Source organism: Didymella exigua (genome assembly GCF_010094145.1).
Source record: "Didymella exigua CBS 183.55 unplaced genomic scaffold M421scaffold_2, whole genome shotgun sequence".
In the NCBI taxonomy this organism is placed as follows: domain Eukaryota; kingdom Fungi; phylum Ascomycota; class Dothideomycetes; order Pleosporales; family Didymellaceae; genus Didymella; species Didymella exigua.
Genome location: NW_022984776.1, coordinates 1,624,488 through 1,650,760, shown reverse-complemented (window position 1 = coordinate 1,650,760; position 26,273 = coordinate 1,624,488). Strand labels below are relative to the sequence as shown.

Sequence of the window (26,273 nt, the reverse complement as noted above, 5' to 3'; positions counted from 1 at the left end):
CCCACACTGCTGTATACGCCTTTTTTTACGCTGTTTGCGCGCTGACGCTGCCTTATTAGCCTTCTCAAGGCTGGCAATCTGGTCGCGCATCAGCTCAGCTGAGAGCATCACTACCTCAGCACCCTTCTTGAGCTGGTTAATCGCCTCAATGATTGAAGCTGGCGATGAGCTCTTGTGCCGCCGCACGCGATCGCGTATTAACGTTGATTGAGCATCAAGTTCACGTACGTTGCTTGGCGTAAGAGCTTCCCAGAGAACCTCTGGCAGAGTATCTGGAGTAGGTGTACGTAGCTGCACGTCAAGCTTTGAGAGCACAGCGTCTGGTTGGAGAGGCACAAGGCCTGTACCTCGAAAGGCTGAGCAGATATTGGCTGAGGTGAACGATTGACTGAACGCTGCCTTAAAGGCTGGCAGGAACTCAAGCTTGGTGATATGGTTAATGTGGTGGCGGATGAGGCTCTCAACCTCACGGCTATACGCGCGTTTCAACGGCGAGAAGCAGCCAACGTCAAGCGGCTGCAGTAGATAGGATGAGTGAGGCGGCATGCAGAGCGTATAGATATTGTTCTCCTTGCAGAGCTCTTGAAACTCAAGAGAGTGGTGGCTCTCATGGCCGTCAAGGACGAGCAGGCGACGCGCACCAACAACGCGAGTCTTTGTGTGAGTGTTGAAGTGCTTCAGCCACTCTACTCCTAGCTTGTTGTTTGTCCAGCCATTGTCGCTAACTACAATCACCTAGTCGCGTGGGATCTCTGCTTCCTTGTACCAGGCAGATAGATAATACTGGCCAGCGAAGATGAGGAATGGTGGTACTGACTAGCCAGCAGCGTTAATTGCAGCGATCAACGTCACCCACTCGCGATTACCTGGCTGAATAGCCTTTAGCTAACCTCTCCTCTCTAACCCTGTCACGACAAGCTAAGTTGTAATCTTGCCTATTATAAAGCCTGCCTTGTTAAAGTTGTAGACGTCATTATCACAGATGCTATACCTAGCGTTTGTCTGCTCTACAAGCTCAAACTACTAACTAATTAGGGCTAGATCCTTACATAGAGCTCTCTGTCTATCGTACGCTCGATTGAAACGCGTCGTGAGACTGTCTGTACGCTTGACAAAGTTGCTTGGCCAGTCTCTGCCTACAGGAGAGCTACCACGCGCTAAGAGTAGCTTATCAGCCATATCACGTACAGCTGCGTACGTAGGCGAAAACCCACGTGTATCTAGATCTAGTATATGCTTTACTATTACCTCCTCCTCTTGCTTAGTAAGCTTCTTTAAGTTGGGCTGGCAATTGCGTCTAGCAAGTTTGCCAGCGTGTTGGTGGTGGAGGGTAGCGCGAGAGACTTTAAATGTTACTGCAGCACGCCTTTCAGTCTAAATTTAATTCGCATTAAGAGCTAAGATTGCAAGGTGTATATCAGTCTCACAAGAAGCGTGTTGGGCTATGTTTAGTGGAGCCATAGTCAATTTATAGTTGTAGGGTATAGAAATTTGGTGGGGTGGCTCACTCGCTTCGATGGCTCACTCGCTTAGTATTTACGTTAACGTATTCCACAGGCGAGCGCCGCACACGGGCGAGCGCCGCACCCCACCAAACTTGCGCACCTCTCTCATCTCAACGTACAATGGCTCAACGCAGCGCTACTCTATCAGCTTCAAATGAAGCAGACGTTCAGCTTGCTATCTCCTCTATCAGTTCCCATCAAATACAGAGCAATCGCAGGGCTGCTACTATCTTTAGCGTGTCTGAACGAACAATCCGCCGCCGACGCGCTGGTATACCTGCCTGACGTGATTGCCAGCCCAACTCAAAGAAGCTCACTGAGCCAGAGGAGCAGGTGATTATCCGCCATATATTGGATCTAGACCAACGTGGATTTGCGCCTACGTACGCAGCTGTACGTGATATGGCTGATAAGCTGCTCGCTGCGCGCGGCGGAGGACGCGTAGGAGTTAACTGGCCATCTACCTTTGTCAAGCGTACAGACAGTCTCACGACGCGTTTCAATCGAGCGTACGATAGACAGAGAGCTCTATGTGAGGATCCAGCCCTAATTAGTTAGTAGTTTAAGCTTGTAGAGCAGACAAACACTAGGTATAGCATCTGTGATAATGACGTCTACAACTTTAACAAGGCAGGCTTTATAATAGGCAAGATCACAACTTAGCTTGTTGTGACAGGGTTAGAGAGGAGAGGTTAGCCAAAGGCTATTCAGCCAGGTAATCGCGAGTGGGTGACGTTGATCGCTGCAATCAACGCTGCTGGCTAGTCAGTACCACCATTCCTCATCTTCGCTGGCCAGTATCATCTATCTGCCTGGTACAAGGAAGCAGAGATCCCACGCGACTAGGTGATCGTAGTTAGCGAAAATGGCTGGACAAATAATAAGCTAGGAGTAGAGTAGCTAAAGCACTTCAACGCTTATACAAAGACTCGCGTTGTTGGTGCGCGTCGCCTGCTTGTCCTTGATGGCCATGAGAGCCACCACTCTCTTGAGTTTCAAGAGCTCTGCAAGGAGAACAATATCTACACACTCTGCATGCCGCCTCACTCATCTCATCTACTTCAGCCTCTTGATATTGGCTGCTTCTCGCCGTTGAAGCGCGCGTACAGCTGTGAGGTTGAGAGCCTGATCCGCCACCACATCAACCACATCACTAAGCTTGAGTTTCTGCCAGCGTTTAAGGCAGCCTTTATATGATCGTTTACGCCAGACAATATCTGCTTAGCGTTTAGAGGCGCAGGCCTTGTTCCTCTCCAGGCAGACGTTGTTCTATCAAAGCTTGATGTGCAGCTGCGTACGCCTACTCCAGTTGCTCTGCCAGAGGCCCTCTGGGAGGCTCGTACACCAAGCAACGTACGCGAGCTTGAGGCTCAATCAACGTTGATACGTGATCGCGTGCGCCGGCACAAGAGCTCATCACCTGCCTTAATTATTGAAGCAATTAACCAGCTTAAGAAGGGCGCTGAGGTGATGATGCTCTCAGCTGAGCTGATGCGTGATCGGATCACCAGCCTTGAGAGAGCCAATGGGGCAGCGTTAGCACGCAAACAGCGTAAGAAAAAGCGTATACAGCAGAGTGGGGTCTTAACAAAGGGAGCTGGAGAGGATCTACTCGCTCAACGTGAGGCTGACCAGCAGATTGCTCGTGAGCAGCGTCAAGGAGGAGATCAATCAGGCCTTAGCCGCCAGGCTCTAGCGCGCTGCAGGAGGTGCAGAGAGACTGGCCATAATTCACGTACGTGCAAAGTAGATACTTAAGATACTACTTTATCTACTCTATTAATATATATATACATTATAATAACGTTGTTAAGTTAGACGTTAAATAAGGTGCGTAAGTTTGGTGGGGTGCGGCGCTCGCCCGTGTGCGGCGCTCGCCTGTGGAATACGTTATATAGCTGATAATCACCTCCTCTTCACGCAGAGTAAGCTTCTTTGAGTTGGGCTAGTTATTAATAGTCATGAGAGCCACAACTCACTAGATTTCTAGGAATACTGCAAGGATAACAAGATTATTACTGTATGTATACCTCCGCACTAGGCTGGCGGAATGGGTATACTCCAACGTCCTTCGTGGGTACCCCCCAAAACTTTGTCAATAATACATGGATTCTAGCAAAATAGGGCTTAAAAGAAAGAGAAAAACCACCTCTACATTTCTGTAGTAGAGGGTTTTGTTATAACTATTAAACTGCACAAGCTAGAGGCTAGAAAAGGTCAAAAAAGGGGGGGTACCTAGCGAGCATACCTATTAATAGGTATACTTTGCTAGGTAGTGTTGATAACTCAGCTAATACTAGGCAGAATAAGCTAATTCTTTTTTTATTAGAAGGCGCAATACTAGGCGCTTCTATCGAATAATAGATTATGTAAGCGTATCTCTGCTAGTTAAGAAGCTATAAGCCAAAACGTAAAAAAGCATACCCTACCCATCCGCCAGCCTACTCCGCACTCGTCGCATCTCCTGCAGCCACTTAATGTGGGCTGTTTTGCCCCTCTGAAGAAGGCGTATGGGCGCCAAGCTAAAGACCTCATGCGTAACTAGATTAACTATAACGTAGATTATCACCGAGCCGGCCATATCACCGAACCAGCCACTTTCTCTTGGCACGACCACCTTTTACCCTAACATAATATGCCTCAACAACAACAACTTCAGAATACTACTAGAGAAGGCAGAGTTATCCTTGCTATCTAGGCCTTCTATGCTAGCCAATTTTGCAGTATCCACAGCGCTGCTAGAGCGTTGAACGTACCTTATTAGCAGGTCTCTAATCGCCTTTGCAATATTACGTTTTAACTAGACATACGCGCTAATTGCTAGAAACTTACTATACTAGAGGAGCAGATAATTATCTAGTATATACTTAACCTTGATTTGTGAGGATTTGCGCCCTAGCTATGTAAGGTGGCAGATATAGCTAATAAGATACTTAGTGTGCGTAGTGAAGAGCCTGTTAGTAAACTATAGGCTAGCAGGCTTGTGACATGTTTAGACAAGCTTAAAATAGCCTTTAATTAAGCTAAGGATAGACAGAGGATACTATAGGAAGATCCTAAGATAATTAGCGCGTAGTTTAAGCTAGTAGAGGATACTTAAGTTAAGTAACGTGTTTCCCATGCGAGCGGGCACCCCAAGCGAGTCGGCAGCTCTTCCCCACCAATACGCCTGCGCGGCGACACTACGCAACGCTACAACAATATTTTCTTTTATACGCGACAGTAGATTATACTTCAGATTCTTCGCTATCATCTGCATCCTTTATCTCTACCTTGCAGGTGCGGGAGTTATGCCCAGTCTCACCACAACGACCACAGTGCCTCTCTGCGCGCACCCTCTTCGCAGGCGTTTCGCTATCATCACAACTGCTACCCTCTCTTTTAGCAATTAAGTTAGATACCTCACTAACTATTAAGGTCTCCTCTACCTGTACATACCGCCTTTTACAGCCCTTGCGCTTTGTAAGCTCTTCAATTGCGCTTCGCATGCGCGCCTGTTCCTCCTGTAGCAACACCATATTATGCGCAATCTGCTGAGCGCCTTTACTCAGCTGTCGTACCTGCTCGTCAAGGGAGCTTGCAGTAGAACCTGAGCGTCTTTGCATCCTCTGTTGAATAAGCGTAGTTTAAGCCTCTACCTCTTTAGCGTTGCGCGGCGTCTTCGCTTCCCACGCGGCGTCGTCGCGCTGTGGTGGAGTCAGCGTGCGCAACCTCACATCAAGCTTCAACAACACTGCCTCTGGGTTTAGTGGAACTAGCCCAGCACCTCTAAAACCTGCCTGAGTGTTCTCCTTTGTAAATGTCTGCTCGTATGCAGCTTTAAAGGCTGGTAGGAAGGTTTCCTTGCTGATATGGTGGATGTGGTTGCGCGCCAAGGCTGAGATGCCGTCGCTGTAGCTGCGCTTCAACGGCGAGAAGCAGGCGACGTCAAGAGGCTGCAGTAGATGCGATGAGTGAGGGGGCATGCAGAGGGCAATTATCTTATTCTCCTTGCAGTATTCTTGGAAATCAGCTGAGCAGTGGCTCTCGTGGCCGTCGATAATCAGCAGTCTCCACGCTCCTACGGGCTTCGCATGCGTATCGAAGTGTTTAAGCCAGGCAAGCGCTAGCTTGTTGTTTGTCCAGCCGTTTGGGCTTACTTGGATGATCCAGTCGCGTGGTATACCTAGCTCAAACCAGGTGGAGATGAGCACCTTGCCAGCAAAGATGATGAAGGGTGGGATGCGCTTCCCTGTCGCGCTGACGGCTTGTACCAGGGTAGTCCACTTGCAATCGCCAGGCTGTAGCTTCTTTGCTTTCCTAGGCTTATCTGAGCCTGTTACTACGAGCTGAGACGTGATCTTGCCCATTAGGAAGCCAGTCTCATCAAAGTTCCAGGTATCCTTATCAAGGATGCCATACTTCGCCTTCATCGATTGAACAAGCTCGAACCAGGGCCGGATTAGCGCTGGGTCCTCGCAGGCAGCACGCTGGCGATCATACGGCCGGCTCCAGCGCTTCTTAAGCTCAGGTGTACGCTTAATGTGGTTGTCTACCCAGTGCTTGCCAACAGGCTTCCCATCCCGCTCTCTTAGCAGTCTATCAGCCATATCTCGCACAAGAGCCTTCGTTGGTGGTAGTCCGCGTAGAGACGCGTCAAGTATATTGTGTAGAACCACCTCCTCTTCTAGCTTTGTAAGGCGCTTCGAGTTCAGCTCGCAATCGCTTCAGGCGCGTCGTCCAGCGCGTCGCGCTTGGATAGTCGTTCAAGGGACGTTATAGATCTCTGCAGCGCGTTTCTCGCTCTGTATTCGCTTTGATTTTATATCAGAGATAGCAAGGAATACATTTCCTTCGTTATAGGACTTTTGGACGTTGCGTTGTTGAGACATTACGCGTTGTCGCCGCGCAGGCGTGTTGGTGGGGAAGAGCTGCCGACTCGCTTGGGGTGCCCGCTCGCATGGGAAACACGTTATAGCATTTGTAATAATAACATGCACAACTTTAATAAAACTAGGTTCTAGATAGGCATTGCTTTGTCTTTAAAGGTTGTAACAGGCTTAGAGAGACGTGCTTGGCTAGAGCTTGTTTAGCTAGGTGATCGCGAGTGGGTTACTGTTATCTAGAGCATCTGCGCTGCTGGGTATGCAACCCTGCCTTTTATTATCTACAAAGGACGCGTCCACATCTCTGCCTAGTATAAGGAGACAGATATACCCTACAATTAGAAGCTCTTAGTCTCTAAGAATAGTTAGACAAATAATATACTTAGCCTTAAGTAGTTAAAGCACTTTAACACGTATATAAAGATGTGTTAGGTAGGAGTGTATAGGTTGCTTATCTTAGACAGCTATAAGAGCTATCTTAACTAGGAGTTTAAGGACTATTACCTAGAGAACTAAATCCTTACTCTCTATATACTACCTTACTTATTACACATCCTCTAGCCACTTAATATAGTCTATTTCTTGCTATTAAAGCGCAAGTACTCCTAATATATTTAAGACTTAGCACACTAACACGTCTTCTATATTAATAAGGAAGGCTTCCTACTAGCCTTTAGGGATATATTCCTTAATATATTTACAAAGGTTAACTGCTAAAAGGCCTTTAAGGTATTAGGGCTTGTTCCTACTAACGCGTAGGTAGTGTTAGATTACCTTAAAGTGCAGCTGCATACCCTACTAGCAGTACCTCTACCTAAAACGCTGTGGCAATCTAAGACGCTAAGCAATACACACAAGTTTAGGTCTTAATCTAAGCTTATAAGCAACTCCTTCTAACAATTACTAAGTATAGCGCAAGAGGGGTTCTTAAAGCTTGTAAAAGGGGCTAAAGAGATGCTACACAAAAACATCCTTATTAAGGCCTATGTGTGAGAGCTTAAAGAGCAATTAGCAGTAATAACTAAGAGAAAATCGCGTAAGAGAAAGCAGATTCAGCATAGTAGCACACTTAAGTATGGCCCAGCAGCATCGCAGGTAGCTGCTGAGGCGTGTGTAGCAGCTTAGCTATCTAAGAAGACTTAGGGTAGAGGTGGTTAACTAGGAGCTTAGTCAACTATTCAGCACTGTAGGAACTGCAGCAAAACTAGACACAACGCACGAACGTGCTAGGAGGGTGCAGAAACATCTTCTAAATCTAATGTAAGCACACAGTATGCTAGGTCACTATTTAATAGTAAGTAGTTGTAGTTGTAGTAACTTGTGTTAGTTGTGCTAAGAGAAAATGGCTGGTTTGGTGATATGGCTGGCTTGGTGATAATCTACGTTATCACAAAGCTTAAGTTCCTGCTATGCTTTAAAGCAGCCTATAATGCTGTATTCACCTTATGCAATATCTAAGGAGGGTTCTAAGGCGTTAGACTAGTCCCCTTTAACCTAGAATAGGTTATAATAGGGCTTAATGTGAAGCTGCGCACTCTATCACCACAACTCCCTAATAATAACAAGCCCTAGCAGTTGCAAACCCCTAGCAATACCCTAGAACTTTAGTCGCAATTAACTCTAATTCAAGAGAAGTATAAGAAGTAGCAGGGTAGCTCACCCAATTCTGTGCTGAGCGCGCTTGAGCACTACGCAAAGGGGGGAGCGATTCTATCGCACAAGCTAGTTTTGGCGCAACAGGAGAACGCTGAGCTTCACGCAGCTCTAGCAGCTGCCACAGAACGTAAATCGCGCAAAAGAAAGCGAATCTAGAAGGAAGGGACCCTTACAGTTAAGGAAGGGACCCTTACAGTTAAGGAAGGGCAGCGGATAGCAGCTCTAAAGGAGTTTGGGGCACGTGGTGATGGAAAGAAGTCAAAGAAGCGGGTGCGCGCTGAAGTGGGTGAGCCCTCCCAACGACGCTGTGGACGGTGCAATTAGACTGGGCACAACACGCGAACGTGCAAGAATGATACAGAAGTAGTCTCTAAATGATATTCTAAGCTGTACTGCACCTTGCAGCGCCAGAGTGTGGTGTTTTGGGCCATAATAGGGTGAGGTTTAGTAGGGTCTTGGCAAAAGTGTCCGACTCGCCCGTGTGTCCGACTCGCCCGTGTGTCCGACTCGCCCGTGGGGTACGTTACAGATAAGATAACAATCCTAGTGCTCTTCTGAGTCTCTTATCTGCGGACAAACTCCCCTCTTACAGCCTTCACACAATTCAATCTCGTGCGGCGGGCCTTTCTTCGGCTCGAAAGGAGGCTGCTCCATGTGCACTCCTGCCCATTTCTTAAGTCTGTAAGCAACACGCTCAGTATAGCATTCCTCGTCCATCTTAAGATGCCCTAGAAAGCCACAAGTCCGGCACTTCTGGTTATACACTACAGCGCTGTAATGATTGCGAGCATGTCTTTTAATCCAAACTGCGACTATCTTGCTTCCCCATCGATTTCTGCATGATGTTTTCGTACATGTAAACTGTCCTATAACCTTTGTAGAGTGATTCCTATCATACCTGCTGTCGTGGTTGGTTTCGTAGAACCACAATGAGGTTGTGTGCGGTGCGATGGCCTCTGCGACGCTTTGGTGGAGCTCAGGAAATGTGAAGAACTCTTGGGTCTCTACTTTTCGGTTGGAGGATTCCTTCTTTGTGGGCTTGTTCGGGAAGACTCCCGAGTCTCTTCGGAAATCACCACTGCCCCGAGGGTGATGTCCAGTCTTCGGATCGGGCGACTCGGATGCTTGAGAAGATGACCTTTTGAGATCGTCAACAGCTGGAGTTTGCGCAGGTATCCTGTGGGTTGGAGAGTCGCTTTGATGCTGTTTCAGAGCACCTGCGCTACCAAAGAAGCGGTTGCAAGCCTCACAGTCGAAGGTCCCTGTGTGCGCAGGCGCGTCTCGTCGGTGTTGTTTAAGTGCTTCCTCACTTCCAAACATGCGATTACAGATCTTGCATTCCAGGCTCTTTTTGTGCATAGGCGAATCGCGTCGGTGCTGTTGAAGTGCCGTTTCGCTGGCAAATCGTTGATCGCAGAGTACGCAATGGTGCATACTGGGTGCTGGCTACTTGATCAGTCGTTGTGCGTTAAGGTTGAGATATGGGTCATGGACCGACAGCTGAGGGTGGCTCAGCACTCTATTATAAACCGGAAACTGCTCTCTCCATTCCCAAAAGTGACCGGAGATAAATTTATCAATGTGACAACGCACTGTTGCTGAACTTGTCTGCAAGCGCCATAATTGTTGGTAGGCTGTGTCATTGATCAAGCCGCGAATTCCATTCGTCAAAAAGCCACAGTGAATCCTTCATAAATTCAGGGCGTTTACGCAACATTACTGGTACTCGTGCAAAACACCATGGCCACCTCTGGGTTCCTGACCACGTACATTGGCCAGCTGTTGTTACATAACTCTACCGAATCCATCCAGTAAGTTGTCGAGCCTCATATTCAAATTAGCCAGTCTGAGAACTTGGCTCAAACTACCGTTCGGTGATCAAAATAAGTTATCGTGCTGCTCATCAGCCGTTTCCCTGCCAGACTACCTACCAGCCACGCCGCACTCGCACATCGCGCTCGCATACAAGTAGTGCGAACTCGGCTATATTGGCGAACCCACCCTACTTGACATGTGGCGCATTCGATTGGAGTAGGCCCAATTTTTCGATCCGAATGACTGGATTCACCGGAACGCCATCTGCAAAGACGGGCATCGTCGCCAAAGAGACTATGCGGCCCTGCGCCGATAAGGTATGATATAAATTCATAGTAGAGTGAACTCACGTCCTGCATAGAACGGTCCACTTTGCCTGGGCCCACCAAGCTTGTGATTAGTACTGCAGAAGTTGCATCGGGCCGGAGCGCAGACGTATCAGGCATCAGTTCTAGCCGCCCGGGAGAATCCATCCACTCGCGTGATGTGGATCAGAGCTGCAACACAGACATGGTGAACTTCTATCGTCTCTATTTCTCTATTTGTCTTTATGTTCTGGATCAAACCTTGCGTTCGACCCATCACGTAGTGAGGTTGAAAAGTGCAATGATCTGAGGCGGCCGGGAGATGAATCGTTTTAGGTACGAGCCAGCACATGCTTACCGTAACGTTCCCTTCGACATCTAAAAGGATAAAATCCTCCATCATTAGAGCGAATATCTGCGACATCGTGTCAGGTTTTGCCACGTCTGCATTCTACGCGTCGTTATGACTGCCCTCCGACTAATAAGTAAAACAAGTACCCTCTCATGTATATCAGCTCATAGTGTTTAGCTATGTGTGTCTGGGGAGAGCACGTACTGACTACAATCTCGAAATCGATCAATCACATGCGGAAGTGACTAGCGTACAAATGCGGCTGGATCCCGATTGAGAGCCATTTGCATAGGGTAAAGATTCTACAAATGTCACGTGCTGCTCAGCAAATAACAGAGCAAATTTCATCCCCGATTTATCTCGATTACACTGACGGCTGGTATATTGAGTTTAGTATTGCATAAGGGTGCCAATGCGGAGATGCTAGCTCGTGGATAGAACCCCTTTCTAAGCTCACAGCTCAACATCCAATATATTACATGAACCAACAGATATAACGTTAGGAGTAGAGCAAGATCAGCAAACTTAGATAATTGCCTCTATTTACAGATTAGCCAGATAAATATTCCATGGGATCAACAGCCACTCAGCGCTGCCTATGGCCCCTGTCGGCCTGGCAAGACTTATTTGCATCTGTACGGTACTGTCGGCAAGCTCGAGCAGTGTCCATGGCTTACACTACTCTCTTTCAGGTGTCAGCGCGAACATTACCTGCAGTGTCTTCATGCACTCGGATCAAACGGAAGTGGACGTATACTGCTCATTAAAAGAAACGCATTTACTAGTCGAAAAGAAAAAACCTTGTCCACATAACCCTTTTCCGACCTTGGTCGTCTTCCATCAGTCTTCACATTCGCCCTACAGTGTTGTCGCTTCAGGCCAACAACTACTAAGAGGACAGCACAGACAGCAATCGATATCTTCCAAGCAGTGTTGCACTAGATGGCCACACTCCAAGATCTAAAGGGAACCCTTCGGTCAAACATTGTTCATCACGTATCTTCAAGACAAGTGCTTTCAGACACACAATATGAAAGTGGTTTCAACGTCATATTGAAAGGCTCGACAACCTATCAGAGTTTCATACTCCCACAGCTATCTCAGCTCCTGGCCCCTCTATTCAAGTCAAGAGGCCGAATTTCTGCACTCGAAATCGGACCTGGTCCTCGGAGTATGCTAGGACAGCTTACGTACCACGAAAGGAGCAATATTCGGCGATATACTGCATACGAGCCAAATGTCTTGTTTGCAACGAGAATAGAAACGTGGCTCCTCGCAAACTCAGAGGAACAGCCACCGTTCCCTGCTCTCGAAACGCCACCTAATATCCAACGCAACCCGTTCCCTCGGCAGCACGGAGATAAAAACCACGGACATGGCGATCACATCGAGAATGAAGTGGAAAAATACGACATAATCCTGTTTTGTCACAGTCTCTACGGCATGAAATCGAAGCGCGAAGCCATAGAACGGGCGTTGAATCTTCTCGCTAGGACAAGCGACGCGATGGTAGTAGTTTTCCATCGTGATGGCGTCCTCGATCTTGACGGTCTGCTCTGCCAAAAATCTACTTTGTTTCCGACTGGAGTTGTCACAGTGGCGGATAAAAACGAGGTACTAGACGACTTTTGTCCTTTCATTGCAGGCTTCACGATGAAAGGTGAAGGCTCGTATGAAACTGTCAAGATTAGGTGGCGGGAGGTGTGTCGTGCCATGGGCCGCCGTGAGGATGCTACCGCAGATCGTCTAGTGTTCAGTTCACCAGATACCATGGTTGTTTTCACTCAACATGCCACCGCGTTACCCGAGTTGCTAGCGCAGGTATCTATTCTGACAGGCGGAAGAACGATCAAGAACCGACAGGCTTGTATCCGTCGCCCTGCTTCAATTGTCCAACCAGCAACAATCCAACACGTCCAGTCTTGCGTTCGATGGGCTCTAGAGCACAATCTCAGCTTGGCTGCCATTGCTGGGGGCCACGGTGGCCATTGCGTTGTAGACAATGTTGTCTCAATCGACCTGAAAGCGTTCAATGAAATGCATATCGTGATGACAGACGCGGAGAAGGCATCTGACCTGGGTTGTGATGCTCTCGTTGTCGTTGAGACTGGCTGTACAACGGGAGACGTGATCAGCAAGACCATGGCATCAGGCTTGACGGTGCCTTTGGGTTCTCGTCCAAGCGTAGGAGCAGGCTCGTGGTTACAAGGTGGTCTTGGACACCTGGCACGTTTGCACGGACTTGCTTGTGACGCTATTGTTGGCGCTGTCGTGGTTAGTGTCAGTTCCGGTCAAGTCTTGTGTATTGGATGTATACCAAGTCATCATCAGCCGGCTGCATCCACTCGCCCAGATAATGAAGCCGATATACTGTGGTCAATCAAAGGCGCAGGGACGAATTGCGGTATTGTGGTCAGCGTGACCTTCAAGGCTTACAAGGCACCACTCTACGTGGTTCACAACTGGGCCACTCCGTTAAGCAACGGCCTCGAAGCGCAGCTCAAGCTCCGCCAATTTGACGAGCTTGTCGCGCGTAAGTCAGAACGAAACACCTCTGCAGATGCCTATCTGTACTGGGATAACGGCCAATTGCACTTGGGCGTATCCGTGGTTCAGTCTATCACAGCCAAATCCATCGATGTAAATCCTACTTGCGTAGCAGCGACTACTATTCTAGGACCAGAAAGCAGTGTTGCTACTGTGGACGGTGTCGAATTGTTCGAGACCGAGCTGTACGTCTCAAGCATGCACGGCGGACATGGCGGCGGCAAAACCTCGTCGTTCAAACGCTGTCTCTTTGTGAAAGACATTGGTCATCGAGGTGTTGCTGTGCGCCTGTTGGCGGCGATGGAGAGCCGTCCAACACCGCTATGCTATCTTCACCTACTGCACGGCGGAGGTGCGATTGGCGACACTGCGATCGAAGATGCTGCCTTTAGGCACCGAGATTGGCACTTTGCGTGTGTCGTAACGGGTGTCTGGCCGCGTGACCAAGATGGCAGCAAAGCCGAGCGGGCTGCGGTGGACTGGGTTTACAGCGTTGCAGCGGATTTACTCCCTCTCAGTCGCGGTGTTTACGGTGCCGACCTTGGACCAGACCCTCGAGATGCTGCGCTGGCCTGCCATGCATTCGGGCTGAACCGCCGACGACTCGCCCAACTCAAGCATGTCTTGGATCCCCAGAACGTGCTGGCTCACGCCTGTCCGCTTACGAAAGTCCCTCCCGGACCAAAGCTTATCATCCTTGTTACAGGTGAGAGCTGTACCGGTAAAGACTATTGCGCCGGTCTTTGGTCCTCCATGGTTACGAATCGCCATCTCGCCTCGCGCGTGATGAGCATAAGCGATGCGATTAAGCGGCGCTATGCAGCAGCTTCTGGCGCCGACATTAGTCGCCTGCTTTCTGACCGTGCTTACAAGGAACAACACCGTCCATCGTTGACAGCGTTCTTTCTGGCACAAGTACACCACGATTCTCAGCTACCACAGGAGCAATTTCTCAACGTGGTTCGTGACGCCGGAGATGTAGATGTGCTCATGGTAACTGGTATGAGAGACAAAGCACCTGTTTCAACCTTCTCGCATTTGGTATCGGACTTTAAGCTAGTCGAGGTGTACATGCAGGCCAGTGAACGAACGCGGCAGGCCCGTAAAGGCTGGCATATCAATGGCAGTGATGGGCGGACCGGCCTCGAGCAGGACCGGCCAAGTTCAATGGCCTTGGACCACCGACCGTGCCTCATCTTCAACAATGAGGTGGAAGGAAGCAAAGCTGCCGAGGACTTCTTCCAGGAACATCTACTTCCTTACCTTGATGAAGACCTGAGGCGACTGGAAGACATGGTGCATCAAACATCCGATTTCCCACGTCAAGACATTGTATTCCGCCACGTTCTGGGCATCTGCCAGCAACCGGGTGGGTTGGCACTTTGCACGTCGCTCCTGAAGAGTCACTTCACTGGCGATTGGAGCAATGTCGCGGCAATAGTCTGTTGCGAAGTCGGTGGCATAGTCTTTGGATCCGCATTGGCCTTGCAGGTCAACCTACCCATGGTGCTCATACGTGAAGCTGGTAAGCTTCCTCCACCTACTGTTGGTGCTCCAAAACTACAATCGTATGTCTCATCTTTGGTCGGCAGTGACGCGAAAGAAAGGCGAATTGAAATGGAACAAAACGCCATTCCCAGGAATAGCCCAGTCGTGGTGGTAGACGACGTTCTCTCCACGGGGGAAACGCTCGGTGCTGTGCTGCAACTCTTGCACGAAGCTGGCATCGGAAGCGTTGACGTCGTGGTTGTAGCAGAGTTTCCAATTCACCGTGGACGGGAATACGTACGACAACGTGGTTATGGGAAGGTCAACATTCGAAGCCTCCTCACGTTCGGTGGTGCTTAGCAGATAAAGATGTAGAATAGGTTTCGGACATTACGCATAAAAGCGTACAGGGTCTCTCGTAATCAGCGGATACAAATTTCCTTAGACGTACAATCAAAAGGAAGATGACCATCGCGCTCGTAGTTTCACGTGGCACCCACTTTCCGGAAATGCCAATCATACAGCCGCAGTGGCTGACGGAAGGAGAGATTCTGTTGCGGCAGACGTAGCCGCTGTATAGCTGATGGAGACTGCGCCGAGTTGCTTGCTAGCTAGGAGGCGACCATATATACATGCCCTGAGACGTGCTAGTCCAAGGTAGTCAACAGAGGTGACGACCAAGGCCTATAGGACCGAATTGCACCGCAATGAATTCATTGTTATAGATGACTGGTTTCTCGCTAAACATGGAAATGATTACTTTGCCAACCGAATGCTGGCATTGATGCTGCACACATTGCACAAGTACGGACAATCGATGCATTGCTTCCCGTAAACCCATTGCTATCGCCGCACCGTGTCAGCCTGTCCATCTTTATAAAAGGCTTGAGGCTGTAGGACCGTAGTGGTTGCACTTGGATAGATGAGAATGAAACGTCCACTGGGCAGTTTCCATCCTCTGCAAGGCCTTCTGTCAGTGAGTGGGACGAAAAGCTCTCCAGCGGTACTCACGCGGATAAAGTCGAGTATAGTAGAGCCGCTGAGCATTGTCAACGTGGCTGATCGTCTGCTCGAGTTCCGTGGCTGTAGAGTCCGCGCTCCAAAGTCCCAAATTGGATGTCGCAGATATACTGCTCCACCAGAACACCAAGCAATGTAAAGGACTTTGGCAGGTGGCAACATGTAGATGAGGTCGAAATAACGTGGGAAGATCAAGTAACTAAAAAGCTCCGCCCTGCGCCTTGAGAAGCTTGTCACTTTCCACCTCGTCCATCACGTAGACTTCCAGTCTGATTCGTTGTCAATATGTTGCGTCAAGCCGCTCTTTTTACGCTTGCTCTTGCACCACTTGCCGTTGCTCAGATCTCCCAAGGCTTCGAGGATGGCTAGAAATAGACCACCTAGACTACATGTGCACCTGATTGCAACCAAGGTGGACAGATGACGCTCGACAACACGACCGCTCACACAGGCAAGAACTGCATTAGAATCGACGGCGCTGACTGATACCGCGGACACGCATATTCGTCGGCACGACCAAAGTACCCACAAGCAAGCTCTACGCTCGAGCCTAGTTGTGCATCTCCGAGCCAGCAGCAACAGACGCATCACGCGTAACCGCCTTCACCGACTCCCACGTCCCCTTCATCACGCAACCCTCCCATCACAGGCCAGCAACAAGCACCTGCGCATCAGCAGACAGTCTCAGATTCTCACGTACAACCGCGAGTCTGACGACGCGACGCTTCTGCACTCCTTGCCTCAAGGCATTGCGACATCGGTCTCGATCTCGACCAACAGCCGGCGCTGCCTCGAGTACCACGGCGGCTTGATGGAAGCACGAGACGTGGTTGAACGGCGCGGGTGTCGCGGGTTTAATATCAAAGCCGGGCGTTAGTAACGCGACTGCAGCGCAGTGGCGGAAAAGCAGCGTCGTGCCCAAGCTGACGGGTGTGTATTTTGGCTGGGAGGAATATGGCGGTGATACGAACACGTTCTGGTCCGATGACTTTGTGGCCAGCGATGGGAGGATTGGATGCTAGGTCGATGGGAGTGGTCCGGCTTCAGAGGCGCGAGAACGGTCATGGTCGAGGTGCTGCAGAGGTGACTCTCGGATATATGCGCCTGCCCGTATGCTGCAGATCAGGTCATTGTGAATTTCAGCTTTGCAATGAACGCCCTGCCATCACTGTCCCGGCCGGGACGACATCTCACACGCAGCGAAAGTTCAGTGCGTACAATCGCAGCGCCGATGGCAGACTGCACGCAAGTTGTCATCAATGGCTCGAAATGGTCCATGCAATTGTTGCACGCGCGCTAAGACTGGTGCACTTTCTATCGACTACGGTACGCTGATCCACCGACGCTTCTCGCCTCGCGTCTCCGTCTGCGCGTGCGAGGACGCACAATCCCCGCGGTATCACTCCGAAGCCGGTCACAGAAATGTGCACATCGAGGTGCCCGCGTCCGCTTCTTCCCGACCAGCAGGACGCGCAGAAAAGTGAGCTCCTCGTCCGTCAAGGTGCTATTCTGCCGACACGGTCTGGGGCGATGGTGTCGGTCCAGCGTCCGCGAGCGGGCGTGGAGAATTTTGCGCGCGCTGGCAAGCGAGAGATGTGGAAACCGTGTCAGCGATGATCATCGGCACGGCGGGATCACAGCAGACATAAAGAGCGGCGCTCATTTCGTGTACGCGTCACGAGTACACAGATCCGCCGTGCCGACTGCTCAGACACCACCCAGCGGCATGCACGGCTGCACGCTCACTGCTGCGCGCCACCCCCCTGCTGACGCGGAGTCGCATGGTGCGTGAGGTCCAAGTTTTCGCTCTCACGCTTGAGTGTCGTCTCCTTGCCAGCCTGGTACGGGAACCCCGCCTTCTCCCTCGCCATGTCGTTGATCCAGCGAGAGTTGGGCTGCACCTTCTTTTTGCCGTTGGCAAGCTCATCGGCGAGGTACAGCCAGCTCAGCGCGTTGCCGACAGTGCTCACTTCGTCACTGACGTGATTGGCAGCGTAGTTGGCCATGGCGACATAGGCGTCCTCGTCGGTGAAGAGGTGGTTGAGGTAGTTGGCCACCGAGTCGTGCTCGCCGACGTCGACAAGAAAGCCGGATTTGCCGTGCTCGACCTGCAGGGGGATGCCGCCGCGGCGGGTGGCGATGATGGGCACGCCGTGGTGCAGGGCCTCGGAGACTTTAACTTCGAAGCCTTCGCGGGTCGAGAGTTGGAGGGCGACTCTTGCGTTGGACATGAGGATGTTGAGGATCTGGTCGGTGGGGCCGACGCGCATGACGACGATGTCGCCCTTGATGTCGGCGTACTTGTCGTTCAGAGCCTTTTCCGTCTGGTCGAAGATGATTGTTGCATCGGGATCGTCAATGGCGCCGTGGCCGGCGATGACCAGCTGAGGAACTTCGGCAAGGGGCCTGTCTTTCATGTATTTGCGTCGCAGGATGGCGTACGAAGCAAGGACGTCTGGGATGCCCTTTGCTGGATCGAAACGGGCGATTTGAGTAATGTACTGACGGTCCGGGAAGGCAAGCTTGTTGGCGCCCTTGTCCACGCACGACATCTCAAACGCATGCATGTAGTACTGCGTGTCCCAGCTGTCCAGCTGCTTGTTCAAGCCATCGAGCCAATCTGTCGTGGCGGGCAGGTAGCCGACCTTTTCAATCGTGACGTTCTCGGGGACAAACTCGCGAACAGGGTGGCTGATGAAGACATCACACTGCTTGACGTTGCCCCATACCCAGTTCCATACGCCGGCGGTTGGCGTGTCTTGCTGGTCAGCCAGACTAGCACGTACCTGGATGTGGCTCCTGAAGATGACAGGGCGTGTGGGATCCTGCTCTTTGGCGATCCTGACAAGCGAGGGCATCTGCGGATCGTCGACAATGATGACATCAGCACCGCCCTCACTACGGGGAGCAAGAGGACCACCTCGGGCGATCCAATAGCGGTCGGCGTTTTGCCTGGCCCACTCTTCGAGCATGTCGATTGACTTTTGCTCCAGGCGAAGGCCGGTTTCTTCCACGCCCTGGAGAATGTTGTGGTTGTTCTTGGTGATGCGGAAGACGGCGGGCTTGGGCTTGGGGACGTACCTATCGAGCGTGAGTCGAGAAGAGGGTTGCGATGAGCTAGAAACTCACCACTTGCAGTCAATGTCAATCAGTCGTAGGAAACGGATCAGAGCGTGTCTCATCAGAGCAACACCACCGCCCTGCGGGGTACTGTTGAAAAAGGCAATCTTGGTGCCGTTCTTCTTGAGGCTGTCCGCGTAGAACATGGTAGCTGCGTATGTGTTGGAGTGGACGCTCTTTTGGTAGCTGGACTCGTCTGCAATGACGGCGGCGCCGTCGCTGTCGACGCCAACTCGGTTGCGGTGAACGACTGTTAGGCGGGGCTGGTTGGCCTTGCCAAAGTACCTGGACTCGTTGGTATGCGTGCATCCAGAGCGGTGGACAGCCTCAATACTGACCCAAGAGCCTTCCTCACGACAGCATCTGCTTCTTCGTCCACCAGGTTGTACATGGGCTCGTCGGGAGTGCCAGTGTTGTCCTTTCCTGAGCTAGGGTCCAACACAAGAGGTACAATGTCCAGCTCGAGCCACAGACGAGTCGGCAGTTGAGGGCACACTTCAACAGCCTTGGTCGTCAGGCCAGCACCGACAAACTTGTAAAAGTGCTCATCACGGTAGTGGGTGATCTTGGCGATGATGTCGTCGGCCAGGTACTCGGCGCGCTCCTGGGCTGTTGCAGGAGTCGCAGTCCCAGAGTTGGCACCAGAAGACGTGGCCGAGGCGTCAGAGTTGGCACCAGAAGACGTGGCCGAGGCGTCAGAGTTGGCACCAGAAGACGTGGCCGAGGCGTCAGAGTTGGCACCTGAACCGCCACCGATAGTCGTCGTTTCAAAATCCATCGAATAGGTGCCGTCGTGGATAACAAACGCAACGTCCATTGCATTTCTCAGCCCCTCAGCGACGGCGATGCCAATGTACACAGGCTGTAGACGTTAGGTGCTGGTCCTGGGCATCTCCAGGCTTCCAAGACTCACCTCGAGACGTGTCGAAGTTGTCCTGTCCTCTGCAAGCAGCCTGGCCTTGACAGACGTCTTTGCCATGAAGGCATCACGTGTCGTTTGACGGACCATGGCTGGATGGCGAAAGAGAGATGTATCTGCATGATGGTGCACGGTACCTGGCATGATGGCGGTTTTGTAGCGAGTGGTGTTGATTTATGACGTCGATCTAACGTGATGATTCCCAGTGAGACAAGCAGAGGCGAGGTGAGCTTCGCAACGGGAACGTCGAGATGGCGACGAGCCGAGTGATGGGCTGAGTGACAAGCCGAGTGATGGGCTGAGTGACAAGTCGAGTGATGGGCTGAGTGACAAGCCGAGTGATGGGCTGAGTGACAAGTCGAGTGATGAGCCGAGTGATGAGCTGAGCGATGGGCTGTTTTTGGTAATTGACCAAGCCTGGAGGTAGACGCAGACGCAGACGCCGACGCAGACGCAGGCTTTATATGCTGCCATGTGCTGCTGTGTGCTGCTATGTGCTGCGAAATCGGTGGTGACTGTGCGTGTTCCATGGCTGCTGCGTGCTCCATGGCTGCGTGTTCAGTTGCTGCGTGCTCCATTACTGCTTCGTGCTCCATTGCTGCTGCGTGCTCCATTACTGCTGCGTGCTCCATGGCTGCGTGTTCCGTTGCTGCGTGCTCCGTTGCTGCTGCGTGCTCCGTTGCTGCGTGCTCCATTACTGCTGCGTGTGACTGCGGTGTGGAACAGTGCGTTTGCGGACGCTAGCTGAGCGGTCGTCGAGAGACGACAAGCCGTGTCTACCGTTGCGAGACACTGCGAGCTGGTGCGCGGCGCGGGATTGGTCGGTGCGTCAGTGCGTCGGTGCTGGATTGGTCGGTGCGTCAGTGCGTCGGTGCTGGTAGCGCAGAGTCTATTTTGGCCATGGTGTTCTGCGTCCAGGGCGGAAGCTAAGGAGAGAGGACCCACAGCCAGCTAAGGAGAAAGGACCCACAGCCAGCACTGTCCGTCCCATCTTTCGCGCGCCGCCGTGTTCGTTTCGCCCGCCGCCGTGTTCGTTTCGCTCGCCGCCGTGTTCGCTTCGCCCGCCGACTCCCACCACGTCTGCATCCCCACGCCCGCGCACCCGTACCACCTTCGACACCGTCCCCGGCGCGCCCATCTCAAGGGTCGGTCCGCGAGCTGCTCCCCCCCCCCGCCCGCTGTTGTTGACCGCTGCGCGCCCCGGCTGCCAGCCTTGCCCGCCGTGCCAGCCTCGCCAGCGCTCGCCCGCCGCCCAGGCCTCACCCGCCCGTCGCGTCTCGTCCAGACGGCCTCGCACGCGGCGACTGTCCCGACCACAGCGCGGCCATGAACCACGGCTACCCGCCCCCGCGCGCCATGGTGCCCCCAGGCGGGCCCAGCCAGCGCCTGAACGAGCTGCTGGACAACATCCGGACCGAGTTCGAGACGGAGTCGCAGCGCAGCGTCGACTACGAGGGCCAGAGTAAGTGCCCGCGTCGCATGTCCCGCGCCATGGGCGGCCATGGCACAACGTCCGGCTGACGCGCACAGTCTCGCGCCACATCCAGGAGATTGAGCTGATCCGCAGCAAGGTGTACTCGCTCGAGAGCCAGCACAACCAGATGAAGGCCAAGTGCGTCTCCGGGCGTCTGCCTGCGTCGCGTGTCGGATGCTGACCCGCCGCCAGATACGAGGACCGCATCGCCCAGCTCGAGCGCGAACTGGAGCAGCGCGGCGGCCCTAGCCAGAGCGCGCACCACCACGGCGGCCCCTCGCAGCCCCAGCCGCCGCAGATTGGCCACGGGCCCAGCAATCTGTTTGGCGGCATCATGGCCGGCAGCGCCAGCCAGGGCGGGCCAGGCCTCGCGCCGCCGCCCCAGGACGCGAACCCTGCCCACGGCATGCCTCCACAGCTCGGCGGAGGCCCGCAAGGCCCGCCCGGCCTCAACCCAGCGCCAGGCCCGCCGCAGCACTTTGGCGGCTACCAGCCTGGACCCGCGGCCAACGGTGAGCTCTGCGCGTCCGGCGCTCTCTCTCGCGTCCGGCGCTCTCTCTCGCGTCCGGCGCTCCTTCTCGCGTCTTTGCTGACAGCTCGCAGGCTACGGCCAGCCCCCGCAGCCCACGGCGTCGCCCAGCGGCAAGCGCCCTGGCCCCCCTCGCGGTCCTCCGGGCGGCCCTGCGACGCCGCAGCAGAACAACCCGGCCCCCTACCCCGGCTCGCCCCAGATCCCGCGCCCCACGCCTCCTCCGCACCACCAGCCAAGCGCGCTCATGGCCGCACACCAGGCGCCGGTGCCGCTGGCGCAGTCCAACTGCCTGGCGGATCTGGACGTCGAGCAGCTGCCCGCGCAGTACAAGCGCGAGGGCGACGACTGGTACGCCGTCTTCAACCCGCGTGCCAGGCGTGTGCTCGACGTCGACCTGATCCACAACCTGCCGCACCAGAGCGTCGTCTGCTGCGTGCGCTTCAGCCTCGACGGCCGCTACGTCGCCACGGGGTGCAACCGGTCGGCGCAGATCTTCGACGTCGAGACGGGCAACCCGGTCGCCCACCTGCAGGACGGCAGTCTGCCCGAGGACGGCGACCTGTACATTAGGAGCGTGTGCTTCAGCCCCAACGGGCAGTACCTGGCGACCGGTGCCGAGGACAAGGTCATCCGCGTGTGGGACATTCAGACGCGCACCATCAAGCACCAGTTCACCGGCCACGAGCAGGACATTTACAGCCTGGACTTTGCGCGCAACGGCCGCATCATCGCCTCGGGATCGGGCGACCGCAGCGTGCGGCTCTGGGACCTCGAGTCCAACAGCCAGATTGCCAACTTCTCGATTGAAGACGGCGTCACCACCGTCGCCATCTCGCCCGACAACCTCTACGTCGCCGCGGGCTCGCTCGACAAGAGCGTGCGCGTCTGGGACATACAGAGCGGCCAGCTCGTCGTGCGTCTCGAGGGCCAGGAAGGCCACAAGGACAGCGTGTACAGCGTCGCATTCGCTCCCTCGGGCGGCCGTCTCGTGTCGGGCTCGCTCGACAAGACGATCAAGATGTGGGAGCTGACGACGCCGACGCGGTTCGTGCCCGGCAACGCGCCGAGCGGCAAGTGCGTGCGCACGTTTGAGGGCCACAAGGATTTTGTGCTCAGCGTCGCGCTGACGCCGCACGGCGACTGGGTCCTGTCCGGCTCCAAGGACCGCGGCGTGCAGTTTTGGGATCCGCACACGGGCGTCGCCCAGCTCATGCTGCAGGGCCACAAGAACTCGGGTACGTCTGGTCCGCACTGCATGCAGCACCCTCGGGCTAACACCAGACAGTCATCTCCGTCGCGCCCTCGCCCACGGGCGGCGTCTTCGCCACGGGCTCCGGCGACATGCGCGCCCGCATCTGGAAGTTTGACCGCTACAACGGCCCCTAGGCGCGTCGCCGTCGCCGTCGCGGCAGCACACGCAGCCACCGTCGCCGCCGCCGCGCTGGAAAAGTGGCGCGCTGGCATGCGCAGCGCCAAGATGGCGAGACGATGCCAGCCGTGTACATGGGCGCAGCAAAGAAAAGGTGCTTTTCGACTTGGTACAGCGGTGCGATGGATGCCGTCTCAAAAGCGCACGGGAGCGGGGATGGAAGGGATGGGATGATATGGGGGTTTTGTAGCTTGCTCGTGTTTGGATGCAAGGAATCACCTTTGCCGGCATTTAATTCAGCCTTTTTCGCGTCGCTGTTCGAGGAAGTCGTCATTGCTCGTTGTATTGGACGGCCGCTGCGGCTCTTTCATGTGTGTGCTTCTTTGTCCTGCATGTGCATCTATGTGCTTCTTTGTCCTGCATGTGCATGTATGTGCTTCTTTCTCCATCCAGCATGTGCATCTATGTGCTTCCTTCTCCAGCATGTGCATCTATGTGCTTCCTTCTCCAGCATGTGCATCTATGCGCTTCCTTCTCCAGCTTGTGCATGTGTGTACTTCCTTGTCCATATCCGTGTCCAGCTGTGCTCATCTGCAAACCCATCCGCACCGCCACCGCTCCTCGCGCACATGTCCCAAAAGAAGAGGCTAAGCACCCCAAAACTCCGCCCAACCTATGCCGCGCTGGGCATTCCTCGAGACCGCGCCACAGACTTCCCAAAACGCCCCGCGCTAAATTGCAGAATACATTAGACCAGAGAAACGGCTCAGAGGAGGAAACTCCACTTGAGATGCGCGGCAAGAGCGCCTGAGCGTCTAGCCCCAAGAGGCGAGATATACGACGTGTTAGGCGAAGAACCGTACTATGACGCTTCAGACCTTGCCTGAAGACGATAGCAGGTTAGCCAGCGACAAGAGAAAGTGTACAAAGATTCGCACAACATGAAATCAAGGCGGGGAGTCGAGGTAGGTGGGATATCGTGACGAGCCCGTGTGGGGACCAGAGTAAGTTGAGGAAGCATCATGGTAGCCTGGAGGTGGTGGCCTATAGCGGTCCAGATCCTCACGAGGTGGCCCGTGGGGAGTGTACGGACGGGGGGGGAAGTTCAACCGCGTCTGCGAACGCGGAGGGCGGTATGAAGAGGAGCGGTGGTCATACTGCGAGGGACGGGGAATGGGAGGGGGGAGTTCATAACGACAGGGCGGCATGGGAGGGTCGGCTGGGGGTCGGTACGCTACCTTTTTGGCGGGCCGTAGAGGCTCATCGTCATCGCTGAGCGTCAGGTCCACCACCTCTGATGTGCGCTTCGTCCCTGATCGCGGCACTGTCGACGGTTCCCTGGACGGCATCGGTGGGGTGCTGAGGTAGTTGGGTGACTGTGCCAGGTGGCTCTGGATCGAGGCGACGCGATAGTCGGGGATTTCAATCAGGTCGTCGTCACTGTCGTCTGCTGCAGCGGCGTTCCCATTCTTCCTCGGTGGCGTCGCCTCTTTCTTGGTCGACCATTCACCGGTGGGGGATATTGTGACCTGGTCCGCGTTTCTGACCTTGGCCAAAATCTCCTCGACATACTGGTCCACGGCGAGGCCGTTGAAGTGGACAGTCTTGCTGCAGATGGGACAGATCCACGTGGGCGCTTGCTCTTGCAGCTGCAGGAACGATTCGGCGTCGAAGCACTGGTTGTGCGTGCAGATTGTGGATCGACAGGGTATGTTGATGCGCAATGTGGAGATGGGGTCCTTCAGCGACATGACACTCGACCCGACTTCAATGTCAGGGTCGGCAGCTTTCGCCCTCATCTCGTTCAGCACCGACTGCTTCGTAATGACCTGCTTGCTGACGATCTTGTGTACGAGATCTGCTGCCGAGTGCTTCTTCACCATGTAGACAAACAGATTGTACTTCTGCGGCGAGAGTCAGTAAGCGGTCGTTGCAGGAAGAAGAAGGGGAGAAAAGAAAACCTCTTGACGAGCTGAACCTGCCTTGTGAGTGAGAGCGTACGTGACGACGAGGTTGTTGCGGTAGTTGGCAGGCGAGATGCGGACAAAGTCGGTAATGTCTGCAGGCCGCGTCGAGCCGGGCTTGTTCTTGAGGCCCTTGTAGTTTGCCTTGACCTCGTCGCCGTTGATGCGGACCTCAAGCTGGGCGGGGAAGGTGATGTCCGTCCGGGCATAGGGCGGCAGCGGCGCTTCGAGTGATGAGAACAGCAGCAGCCGCAATGTCGGGTCGGCCTTCATGCGCGCGTTCACGGCCTCGTTGATGATGAGATTCCGGGTGCAGTTTTGGCGGTGGCTCGGCGATGCTGGACAGCGTCAGTACCACTGCGAGAGCTGAGATGCGAGAGCTGAGATGCGTTCGACGTGCCTTCGAGTGTCATGTTGCTCAGGATCAGCTCGCGGACCTCGAAGAACGGGCTGTCCCTGAAGAAGAAGGCGGGTGCAGCAGATCCTACGTCTGTCAGTCTTAGTGCCCATCTGGAGAGGCAGCTGCGCGGGAGGCATACGGGCGGGGAGTGGCTGATGCAGGGCGCCGAACTGGGTGCTGCTCGCGTAGCCGTTCGGCTGAGCGCGCCCGTTCATGGCGGCTGGCGGCGGGTTGGGGAACGACGGCGCGGTGGGACTGCTGCTGCTCTGCGGTGTGGGCGCTTCGCCGTGGTTCTGGACGCGGAACTGCAGGCGGCGCAGCGTTTCGGCACTGCCATACGTTGCGGCCTTGTCGATGACTGGTGAAGGTGAAGGTTAGCATGCGGCGCAGGTGGACGTCGGCCGCGGCACGTACGGGCGAAGACGCGGGCCTGCAGGGCGGCCTTGTTCCCCGTCTGCGAAAGGCCCTCCTCTTTCAGGATCTTCTTCAGGTCGTTATTAATCAGCGTCTTGCAGCGGTCGGTCACGGTGGCAGCCAGATGCTGCAGGCTGGACGCCATTGCCGGTGGGAATTGCGGTCGTTGGGAGCGGTGTTAGCAGGCAGGCTCTTCCCGGCGAGACATGGATGGCTGCGGTACGGGGGACGACTGGCGCACGCAGTCGAGGCGCGGAGACGGAGAGAGAGTGGACGAGCAAAGGCTGCGGGCGCAGGGTGCGAAGTAGGATATCTGAGGTTCCGTGGCTCGCGGGTATATTGGGTCGCGCCTTCCTCAGCCCGCGACGGTGCGCAGTGCGTGGCAAGCTGATCTCACGAGCGATCGGATAGAGGACGAGCAATCGAGGAGAGGAGCAAAGCGTCACAGGCAAGAGGCCATCAACCGTTGCCGTCTGCTCCGGCGGCTGTCGCGCCCGCATCGCCAGCTTCGTCGCAAAGCCAGCGTCA

At 53.9% G+C, this 26,273-nt stretch overlaps 7 protein-coding genes across 7 annotated transcripts; 3 read left to right on the top strand and 4 right to left on the bottom strand.

The window, feature by feature from the left end:
- Positions 1–8,437: 8,437 nt before the first annotated feature.
- On the bottom strand, positions 8,438–9,903 carry M421DRAFT_416142 (uncharacterized protein). The gene has a single exon (XM_033590953.1). It carries the CDS (start codon positions 9,458–9,460, stop codon positions 8,570–8,572), a length of 891 nt encoding a protein of 296 aa, XP_033454035.1. The 5' UTR covers positions 9,461–9,903; the 3' UTR covers positions 8,438–8,569.
- A 1,537-nt stretch (positions 9,904–11,440) lies between these two features.
- On the top strand, positions 11,441–14,893 carry M421DRAFT_52653 (uncharacterized protein; the record flags this gene model as incomplete). The annotated part of the gene is made up of 1 exon (XM_033595040.1): positions 11,441–14,893. One exon carries the CDS (start codon positions 11,441–11,443, stop codon positions 14,891–14,893), a length of 3,453 nt encoding a protein of 1,150 aa, XP_033454034.1.
- A 2,156-nt stretch (positions 14,894–17,049) lies between these two features.
- Positions 17,050–19,736, bottom strand: M421DRAFT_97845 (glycosyltransferase family 4 protein; the record flags this gene model as incomplete). The annotated part of the gene is made up of 6 exons (XM_033598551.1): positions 17,050–17,132; positions 17,367–18,634; positions 18,683–18,958; positions 19,012–19,282; positions 19,415–19,535; positions 19,587–19,736. 6 exons carry the CDS (start codon positions 19,734–19,736, stop codon positions 17,050–17,052), a joined length of 2,169 nt encoding a protein of 722 aa, XP_033454033.1.
- On the bottom strand, positions 19,464–20,376 carry M421DRAFT_416136 (uncharacterized protein). The gene has a single exon (XM_033590952.1). The coding sequence runs from the start codon at positions 20,064–20,066 to the stop codon at positions 19,767–19,769; it is 300 nt and encodes a 99-aa protein (XP_033454032.1). The 5' UTR covers positions 20,067–20,376; the 3' UTR covers positions 19,464–19,766.
- Positions 20,377–20,918: 542 nt separating this feature from the next.
- Positions 20,919–22,984, top strand: M421DRAFT_1153 (transcriptional repressor rco-1; the record flags this gene model as incomplete). Its single annotated transcript, XM_033587242.1, has 5 exons — positions 20,919–21,054; positions 21,123–21,204; positions 21,259–21,578; positions 21,670–22,833; positions 22,884–22,984. 5 exons carry the CDS (start codon positions 20,919–20,921, stop codon positions 22,982–22,984), a joined length of 1,803 nt encoding a protein of 600 aa, XP_033454031.1.
- On the top strand, positions 22,880–23,817 carry M421DRAFT_204758 (uncharacterized protein). The gene has a single exon (XM_033588150.1). The coding sequence runs from the start codon at positions 23,087–23,089 to the stop codon at positions 23,717–23,719; it is 633 nt and encodes a 210-aa protein (XP_033454030.1). The 5' UTR covers positions 22,880–23,086; the 3' UTR covers positions 23,720–23,817.
- M421DRAFT_416134 (zf-MIZ-domain-containing protein) lies at positions 23,795–26,240 on the bottom strand. Its single transcript, XM_033590951.1, has 6 exons — positions 25,746–26,240; positions 25,471–25,689; positions 25,332–25,415; positions 24,950–25,269; positions 24,206–24,871; positions 23,795–23,850 (listed from the first exon to the last, which is right to left on the bottom strand). The coding sequence occupies exons 1-6, from the start codon at positions 25,888–25,890 to the stop codon at positions 23,830–23,832; spliced, it is 1,455 nt and encodes a 484-aa protein (XP_033454029.1). The 5' UTR covers positions 25,891–26,240; the 3' UTR covers positions 23,795–23,829.
- Positions 26,241–26,273: the final 33 nt, after the last annotated feature.